This window comes from Cebus imitator, unplaced genomic scaffold, assembly GCF_001604975.1.
Source record: "Cebus imitator isolate Cc_AM_T3 unplaced genomic scaffold, Cebus_imitator-1.0 Scaffold359, whole genome shotgun sequence".
Lineage (NCBI taxonomy): Eukaryota > Metazoa > Chordata > Mammalia > Primates > Cebidae > Cebus > Cebus imitator.
In genome coordinates, this window is record NW_016107674.1 from 1,668,312 (window position 1) to 1,678,727 (window position 10,416).

Here is a 10,416-nt window from a genome sequence, read left to right on the forward strand (position 1 = left end):
ACTGTCATCTGGGCTGGAGTGCAGTGGAGTGATCTCGGCTCACTGCAGTCACCTTCTCCCAGGTTCAAGTGATTCTCCTGCCTCAGCCTCCCAAGTAGCTGGGATTACAGGTGCCCGTCACCATGCCTGGCTAATTTTGTATTTTTAGTAGAGACTGGATTTCACCATGTTGGCCAGGGTGGTCTTAATCTCCTGACCTCATGATCTGCCCACCTCAGGCTCCCAAAATGTTGGGATTACAGGCATGAGCCACTGCGTCCAGCCTCAAGTTATGTAGTTTTTCTTTTGTTGATTATGGTTTTGGTGTCAAAACTAAAAATCCACTGCTAAATCCAAGATCGCAAAGCCTTATGTTTTCTTCTAAGACTTCTGTGGTTTTAGATGTTATATTTAGGTTTATTCTTTTTTTTTTGGTTAATTTTGTGAGGTAGGTGTTCAACTTCATAGTTTTGCATGTGGAAAACCAGCTGTCCCACCTCTGTTTCTTAAAGACAACATTCTTTCCCTTGTTGAATGGGCTTGACATCCTTGTGCAAAAGAAATTAATTGGCTAAAGATGTATGGCTTTATTTATGTACTCTTAATTCTATTCTCTTGGTCTGTGTGTCTGTCCTTATGCCATACCACCCTGTTTTGATTACTGTAGCTTTGTAGTAAGTTTTGAAAAGTAAAAGTGTGACTCTTTCACTTTTTTCTTTTTTCAAGATTGTTTTGACTTTGTAGGCCTCTTGAAATTTCACGTGAATTTGAAGAGCACATTTTTATTTCTGTGGAAAACTGTTGGAATTTTCATAGAGAGTGCACTGAATCTGTAGATTGTTCTAGGAGTATTGACACCTTAACAACATTAAGTTTTGCTGTCCAAGGACATGAAGATGTCTTTGCATCTTCATTTTTTTCTTAGAAATCAGTGTCCATAGTTTTCAGCATATAGATCATTGACATTGATTAAATTAATTCATACATATTTTGTTCCTTTAGGTGCTATTGTACATTTTTTTTTTTTTTTTTGAGACACAGTTACACTGTGTTGCTAAGGCTGGAGTACAGTGGCATGATCATGGCTCACTACAGCTTTGACGTCCCAGGCTCAAGCAATCCTTTCACGCCAGCCTCCTAAGGAGCTGAGACTATAGGCATGTGCCACTATATTCAGCTAATTTTATTTTATTTATTTATTTATTTTTTTGTAGAGATAAGTTCTTGCTTTCTTGCCCAGGCTGATCTCGAACTCCTGGGCTCACGCCTTCGCCTCCCAAAGTGCTGGAATTACAGGTGTGAGCCACTGCACCTAATCCTATTGTAAGTTTTTAAAATTTCTTCTTCTTCTTTTTTTTTTTTTTGGATTTTTATTGCTGGTGTATAGAAGCAAAACTGAATTTTTGTGTTGATAATTTCACCAAAGTAGTAAATTATTAGGCATAAATATAACAAAAGCCATGCAAGATCTTTATATTGAATACTACAGAACATTGTTAAGATTCATTTAAGGATGGATAAATGGAGAGACTTACAGTGTTCATCAATCAGAAGATTAAATTTGGTTAAGATGTCATTTCTTCCCTAACTTATTGATTGATTCAGTGTAATCCTCATTAAAATCTCAGTAGGCTTATTTTTCATAGAAATTGGCAAGCTGATTTTAAAATTTGTGTGGAAATGTAAATGCTACATTAGCTAAAATTGTTTTGAAAAAGAAGAATAAAGTTTGAGGACTTACATAGCCTATTTTCAAAATGTATAAAGTTATAGTAATTGAGACTGTTCCTTTAGCAGGAAGAAAGACATGTATGTCAATGCAACAGATTAGTGAGAAAAGAAATATGTGTGTGTATACACATTTAGACATACACATACACACAAAATTTATTTTATTATATAAATACATATATTTATTGCACTTTAGGTTCTGGGGTACAAGTGCAGAACATGCAGGATTGTTGCATAGGTACATACATGGTAATGTGGTTTGCTGCCTTCATCCCCCCGTCACCTATATCTGGCATTTCTCCCCATGTTATCCCTTCCCAACCTTTCTACCCCCCGCTGTCCCTCCCCTTTCCACCTCAACACACCTCAGTGTGTGTTGCTACCCTCCCTGTGTCCATGTGTTCTCATTGTTCAACCCCTGCCTATGAGTGAGAACATGCGGTGTTTGATTTTCTGTTCTGTGTCAGTTTGCTGAGAATGATGGTTTCCAGATTCATCCATGTCCCTACAAAGGACACAAACTCATCATTTTTTATGACTACATAGTATTCCATGATGTGCGTTTGCCACATTTTCCTTGTCCAGTCTATCATTGATGGGCATTTGGGTTGGTTCCAGGTCTTTGCTGTTGTAAACAGTGCCACAATGAACATACGTGTGCATGTGTCTTTATAATGGAACGATTTATAAACCTTTGGATATATACCCAGTAATGGGATTAGTGGGTTAAATGGAATTTCTATTTCTAAGTCCTTGAGGAATTGCCACACTCTCTTCCACAATGGTTGAACTAATTTATACTCCCACCAACAGTGTAAAAGTGTTCCTATTTCTCCACATCCTCTCCAGCATCTGTTGTCTCCAGATTTTTTAATGATCACCATTCTAACTGGTGTGAGATGAAATCTCAAGGTGGTTTTGATCTGCATTCTCTAATGACCAGTAATGATGAGCATTTTTTCATATGTTTGTTGGCCTCATATATGTCTTCTCTTGAGAAGAGTCTGTTCATATCCTTTGACCACTTTTGAATGGGTTTGTTTGTTTTTTTCTTATCTATCTGTTTTAGTTCTTTGTAGATTCTGGATATTAGCCCTTTGTCAGATGGGTAGATTGCAAAGATTTTTTTCCCCCATTCTGTTGGTTGCCAGTTCACTCTAATAATTGTTTCTTTTGCTGTACAGAAGCTCTGGAGTTTAATTAGATCCCATTTGTCTATTTTGGCTTTTGTTGCCAATGCTTTTGGTATTTTAGTCATGAAGTCCTTGCCTATGCCTATGTCCTGAATGGTTTTGCCTAGGTTTTCTTCTAGGGTTTTTATGGTTCTTATGTTTAAGTCTTTAATCCATCTGGAGTTAATTTTAGTGTAAGGTGTCAGGAAGGGGTCCAGTTTCTGCTTTCTGTACATGGCTAGCCAGTTTTGCTAACACCATTTATTAAACAGGGAATCCTTTCCCCATTGCTTGTTTTTGTCAGGTTAAAGATCAGATGGTTGTAGATGTGTGATGTCACCTCCAAGGCCTCTGTTCTGTTCCATTCCATTGTTCTATATCTCTGTTTTGGTACCAGTACTGTGCTGTTTTGATTACTGTAGCCTTATAGTATAGTTTGAAATATACCTCCAGCTTTGTTCTTTTTGCTTAGAATTGTATGGGTTATGTGGCTCTCTTTTGGTTCCACATGAAGTTTAAGGTGATTTTTTCCAGTTCTGTGACGAGGGTCATTGGTAGCTTGATGGGGATAGCATTGAATCTATAAATTACTTTGGGCAGTATGGCCATTTTCACAATATTGATTCTTCCTAACCATGAGCATGGAATGTTTTTCCATCTGTTTGTGTCCTCTCTTATTTCCTTGAGCAGTGGTTTGTATTTCTCCTTGAAGAGGTCCTTTACATCCTTTGTTAGTTGTATTCCTAGGTATTCTCTTTATAGCAATTGTGAATGGCAGTTCGTTTTTGATTTGGCTCTCTTAAAGTCTGTTATTGATGTGTAGGAATGCTGTGGTTTCTGCATATTGATTTTGTATCCTGAGACTTTGCTGAAGTTGCTTTATCAGTTTCAGGAGATTTTAGGCTGAGACGATGGGGTCTTCTAAATACACAGTCATGTCGTCTGCAAATAGAGACAGTTTGACTTCCTGCTTTCCTAATTGGATACCCTTTATTTCTTTTTCTTGCTTGATTGCTCTGGCTGGAGCTTCCAGTACTATATTGAATAGAAGTGGTGAGAGAGGGCATCCTTGTCTAGTGCCAGACTTCAAAGGAAATGCTTCCAGTTTTTGCCCATTCAGTATGATATTGGCTGTGGGTTTGTCCTAAGTAGCTTTTATTATTTTGAGATATGTTCCGTCGATACCTAGTTTATTGAGAGTTTTTAGCATAAATCACTGTTGAATTTTGTCAAAGGCCTTCTCTGCGTCTCTTGAGATAATCATGGTTTTTGTCTTTGGTTCTGTTTATGTGGTGAATTATGTTTATAGACTTGCGTATGTTGAACCAGCCTTGCATCCCTGGGATGAAGCCTACTTGATCATGATGGATAAGCTTTTTGATGTGCAGTGCAATTGGTTTGCCAGTATTTTATTGAAGATTTTTCATCAATGTTCATCATGGATATTGGCCTGAAGTTTTCTTTTTTTGGTGAGTCTCTGCCGGGTTTTGGTATTAGGATGATGTTGGTCTCATAAAATGATTTGGGAAGGATTCCCTCTTTTTGTATTATTTGGAATAGTTTCAGAAGGAGTGATACTTGCTCCTCTTCGTATGTCTGGTAGAATTTGGCCGTGAACTCATCTGGACCTGGGCGTTTTTTGGTTGGTAAGCTATTAACGACTGCCTCAACTTCAGCCCTTGTTATTGGTCTGTTCAGGATTTCGACTTCTTCCTGGTTTAGACTTGGGAGGGTGCAAGTGTCTGGGAATTTATCTGTTTCTTCCAGGTTTACTTTATGTGCATAGAGTTGTAGTAATCTCTGATGGTGGTTTGTATTTCTGTGGAATTGGTGGTGATATCCCCTTTATTGTTTTTTATTACATCTATTTGATTCATCTCTCTTTTTTATTAATCTGGCTAGCAGTCTGTCTATTTTGTTGATCTTTTCAGAAATCTAGCTCCTGAATTTACTGATTTCTTTGAAGGGTTTTTTATGTCTCTATCAGTTCTGCTCTGATCTTTGTTATGTCCTGTCTTCTGCTAGCTTTTGAGTTTTTTTGATCTTGCTCCTCTAGCTCTTTCAATTTTGATGATAGTGTGTTGACTTTAGATCTTTCCTTGCTTCTCATGTGGGCATTTATTGCTATATATTTTCCTCTAGACACTGCCTTAAATGTGTCCCAGTGATTCTCGTACGTTGTGTCTTCATTCTCGTTGGTTTTGAAGAACATGTTTATTTCTGCCTTCATTTTATTGTTTATCCAGTCAATATTCAAGAGCCAGTTACTCAGTTTCAATGTAGTTTTGCGGTTTAGCATGAGCTTCTTAATCCTGAGTTCTAATTTGATTGCACTGTGGTCTGAGAGACTGTTATGATTTCCGTTCTTTTGCATTTGCTGAGCAATTGCTTACTTTCAATTATGTGATCAATTTTAGAGTAGGTGCAATGTGGTGCTGAGAAGCATGTATATTCTGTGGATTTGGGGTGATGAGTTCTATAGATGCCTGTTAGGTTTGCTTGGTCCAGATCTGAGTTCAAGTCCTGGATATCCTTGTTAGTTTTCTGTCTCATTGATCTGTCTAATATTGACAGTGGAGTGATAAAGTCTCCCACTATTACTGTGTGGGAGTGTAAGTCTCTTTGCAGGTTGTTAAGAACTTGCATTATGTATCTGGGTGCTCCTTCATTGGGTGCATATATATTCAGGATTGTTAGCTCTTGTTGCATTGATCCTTTTACTATTATGTAATGCCCTTCTTTGTCTCTTTTGATCTTTGTTGGTTTAAAGTCCATTTTATCAGATATTAGGATTGCTACCCTGTTTTGTTTTGTTTTGTTTTGTTTGTGTGTGTGTGTGTATGTGTGTGTGTGCTTCATTTGCTTGGTAAATCTTTCTCCATCCCTTTATTTTGAGCCTGTGTGTGTCCTTGCATCTGAGATGGGTTTCCTGAATACAGCACACTGATGAGTTTTGAGTTTTTATCCTATTTGCCAGTCTGTGTCTTTTGATTGGGACATTTAGCCCACTTACATTTAAGGTTAATACTTTTATGTGTGTATTTGATCCTGCCATTTTGATGCTAGCTGGTTGTTTTGCCCATTTGTTGACACAGTTTCTTCATTGTATTGATGCTCTTTACCATTTTGTATGTTTTTGGAGTGGCGGGTACTGGTTGTTCCTTTGTATGTTTAGTGCTTGTTTCAGGAGTTCTTATAAGGCAGGCCTGGTGGTGACGAAATCTCTCAGCAATTGCTTGTCTATAAAGGATTTTATTTCTCCTTTACTTATGAAACTTAGTTTGGCTGGATATGAAATTCTTGGTTGAAAGTTCTTTTCTTTAAGGATATTGAATATTGGCCCCCAGTCTCTTCCGGCTTGTAGGGTTTCTGCTGAGAGATCCACTGTTAGTCTGATGGGCTCCCCTTTATGGGTAACCCAACCTTTCTCTCTGGCTGCCCTTAGCAGTTTTTCCTTCATTTCAACCCTGGTGAATCTGACGATTATTGCCTTGGGGTTGTTCTTCTAAAGGAATATCTTTGTGGTGTTCTCTGTATTTCCTTGACTTGAATGTTGGCCTGCCTTGCTAGGTTGGGGAAGTTCTCCTGGATAGTATCCTGAAGAATGTTTTCCAGCATGGATTCATGCTCTCCGTCACATTCAGGTACACCTATCAAGCGTAGATTAAGTCTTTTCACATAGTCCCATATTTCTGGGAGGCTTTGTTCATTTCTTTTCACTCTTTTTTCTCTAATCTTGCCTTCTCATTGTATTTCATTGAGTTGATCTTCAGTCTCTGATATCCTTTATTCTGCTTGGTCAATTCAGGTATTGAAACTTGTGTATGCTTTGTGAAGTTCTCTTGTGTTTTTCAGCTCCACCAGGTCATTTATATTCTCTAAGCTGTTTATTCTCCTTAGCATTTCATCAAACCTTTTTTCAAGGTTCTTAGTTTCTTTGCATTGGGTTAGAACATGTTCTTTTAGCTCAGAGAAGTTTGTTATTACCCACCTTCTGAAGCCTGTTTCTTTCAATTCATCAGACTCACTTTTCATCCAGCTTTGTTCCCTTGCTGGTTAGGAGTTGTGATCCCTTGGAGGAGGAGAGGTGTTCTGGTTTTTGGTGTTTTCATCCTTTTTGCGCTGGTTTCTTCCCATCTTTGTGGATTTATCTACCTTTGGTCTTTGTAGTTGGTGACTTTCAGATGGGGTCTCTGAGTGGACATCCTTTTTGTTGATGATGAAGTTATTTATTTCTGTTTCTTAGTTTTACCTCTAACCGTCAGGCCCCTCTGCTGTAGGACTGCTAGAGGTTCACTCCAGACTCTGCTTGTCTGGGGATCACCTGTGGCGGCTGCAGAACAGTAAGGGTTTCTGCCAGTTTCTTCTTCTGTTATCTTTGTCCCAAAAGGGTACCTGCCAGATGTCAGCCTGAGCTCTCCTTTATGAGATGTCTCTTTGGATATACGGGGGTTAGGGAGGTGCTTGAGGAGACAGTCTGACCCTTATAGGAGTTCAGGTGCTGAGCTGTGAGCTTCGTTGTTTCGTTCGGAGCGGCTTGGCGGTATGTTTAAGTCTGCTGCAGTGGAACTCATAACCGTCTTTTTCCCGATGTGCTCTGTTCTGGGAAGGTGGAACTTTAAGTTCCTGATGTGCTGCTGCCTTTTTTCAGAGATGCCCTGCCCATTTAGGAGGTAGTCTAGTCACAGTCTGACAGCAGAGGCGTTGCTGAGCTGCTGTAGGCTCTGCCCAGATGCTGTGTGAACTTCCCTGCGGTTTTGTTTATAGAGGTATAGTTAGAACTGCCTTGGTAATGGTGGTCTGCCTCGGTAATGGCGGTCTGCCTCAGTAATGGCGGATTTCCTCACTAATGGTGGACTGCCTCACTAATGGTGGACTGCTTCGGTAATCACGGACTGCCTCAGTACTGGTGGACGCCTTCCCCCCACAGAGCTGGACCGTCATGGGGCCAGCTGCGCTTGCTGTGAAACTGTTGGTTCAGAGCATTTCAGATTGCTGGTCTTTGTGGGGGTAGGATCCGCCGAGCCAGATCACCTGGCTCCCTGTTTCAGCCACCTTTTTTTCAGTTGAATGGGTGGCCCTGTCTCCCAGCTGTTCCAGGTGCCAGTTGAAACAGCTACCGAGATATACGTGAGTTTTTGTGTGGAGATCCACTGCACCAGTTGAAACAGCTGTGCTGGAAGCTCGTGGCACTTTTCAGCCGGGGAATCTCCTGGTCTTTGGGCAGTAATTACTCGTTTGGAAATGCGGTAATCACTCAGTCACCCTCTGTGTTGTTCTCGCTGGGAACTGCATTCCAGAGCTGTTCCTATTTGGCCATCTTGGATCTGCCACCACAATTTATTTTTAAGAAATGGGCCAAGGCAGTTTCACTGAGGAAAGGATAATCTTTTCAACAAATGGTGCTGGATCACTTTAATATTCTTCTGCCACTGAACCTAGTCCTGTGCTTCATACCATAGAAACTAATAAACCTGAAATGGATTGTGCACCTAAAAATAAGAGCTGAAAGTATAAAACTTCTCCAAGAAAACATAGTAGAAAATTGTAATGACTTTAGGAAGATATTCCTTAAAAAAGCACAAATTATTTAATTTTTAAATGGATAATGTTGACATTACTAAAATAAAAAACTCTGGTCTTCAAAAGAAATTGTTAAGAAAATGAAAAAGGCAAAGACTGGTAGAAAATGTTTGTAATACGTACATCCAACCAGGGCTATTTATTTAGAATATGTAAGTAGTCTCTTACAAGTCAGTCATGAGTCAAACAGCTCAGTAAAAACAAGAGTGAATGTTTTGAACAGACACTTCACCACAGAAGGTATACAGATAGCAATAAGCGTAAGAAAAGGTCTTTACCATTTTTGTGCCATTAGGGAAATGCAAATTAAAACGGTGAGACACATGTGTTAGAATGGCTAAATTAAGAAGACTGACAGTGCCTAGTCCAAAGTGGATATGGAGCAAATCGACCTCTCATTCATTTCTGGGAGGAATAGCAAATGTTACAGTTTGACAGTTCTTACAAAGCTAAACATGCATTTACCATATGATGCAGTTATTCCACTCTCCTAGGTATTTACCCAAGAGTTAGGAAAACATGTGCATACAAATGTTCAGAGTAGCATCATTCATGTAGCCAAAAACTGCAAACAATCTAGATATTCCTCACTTTGTAAATGTGTAAACAGTTTTTGGTATATACATACAATGGAATCCTATTCAGCAATGAAAAGGAACATACTACTAATACGCACCTGGATAGATTCATCTCAAAAATCTTATGTAAATTATTTACTTGTTTTTTATTTTTAAAGTATTTCTTATGTATACTAGAACAGGTACAACTATAGTGGTAGAAGGCAGAATCACTGTTGCCAGAAAGCTGAGGGAGGGACTTGACTGCAAATGTTAGCAGGAAACTTTTTCAGCTCCTTGAAATGTTCCATATCATGATGGTCATGGTTGTATAACTGTGTATATTTGTCAAGATTTATTGGTTAACTTTATTCATTGTAAATTATCCCTCTGTAAAGCTGAACAAGAAAAAAAAAAGCACTTTTAAAAATCAAGCTTCTTTTAAGTCCTACAAAGATTGGATAGAATCACTGGTTTTGTTCTTTTTCTGCACTTTCACAAACAAGGGTCTCCATGTCTTTGGTAGGAAAAGAAGAAAGATCATCAATGAGAAGGTGGATATCTAGCCTAACTTGTTGGTTGAAGATAAAAATTATGTTTAGAAAAGAAGTAATTTTGCTTAATAAAAAGTTACATTAGATTTAATACATTGAATGTTTAATTTATAGCTTCTTAATAACAATTGTCATTTTAATTAACTTTAGAAATATAAACCTGGTCGATGTGATGATATTTTGAAATGGAAGCCTCCCAGTCTGAATTCTGTGGATTTTCGTCTAAAAATAACAAGAATGGGAGGAGAAGGGTAAGTGTGCACTTTTGTGCTTTTTGTATTAAATAATATTGTTTATGTAAGGCTTCACCTTTTACAGGATATTTTATATATACTTGCAATACTTTAAAGAAAGAAACTAAAACACTTTATTTTACAAAATATTTTACATATATACGTATACATCAACCTCATTTTCAGAGATTACTCCTTATGACCTATCTCAGCTAATATTTTGGAGTTTTCTTTAAATTTTACTGATCTTTATCTTAAAATCATTTTTCATTAATTTAATAGTTATTATGTTAATAATAATATTAAAAAATAAACTTTCGCCAGACGCGGTTGCTCACCCCTGTAATCCTGGCACTTTGGGAAGCCAAGATAGGCTGATTGCTTGAGCTCAGGAGTTCGAGACTAGCCTGGGCAACCTGTCCAAACCTGCTCTCTACCAAAACTACAAAAATTAGCTGGAAGTGGTGGTGCATGCCTGTGGTCCCAGCCACTGAGGAGACTGAGGTGGGAGAATTGCTGGAGCTTGGGAGGCAGAGGTTGCAGTGAGCTCACATTACATCACTGCACTCCAGCCTGGGTGACAGAGTGAGACCCCACTCAAAAAAAA

At 38.6% G+C, this 10,416-nt stretch overlaps 1 protein-coding gene across 1 annotated transcript in view; it reads left to right on the forward strand.

The window, feature by feature from the left end:
- RNGTT (RNA guanylyltransferase and 5'-phosphatase) overlaps nucleotides 1-10,416 on the forward strand; it is a 347,127-nt gene that overhangs the window by 202,952 nt on the left and 133,759 nt on the right. The window contains exon 13 of the mRNA XM_017506810.2: nucleotides 9,727-9,827. Within this exon, the coding sequence (XP_017362299.1) occupies nucleotides 9,727-9,827 (101 nt within the window). The remainder of the gene's footprint in view (nucleotides 1-9,726; nucleotides 9,828-10,416) is intronic.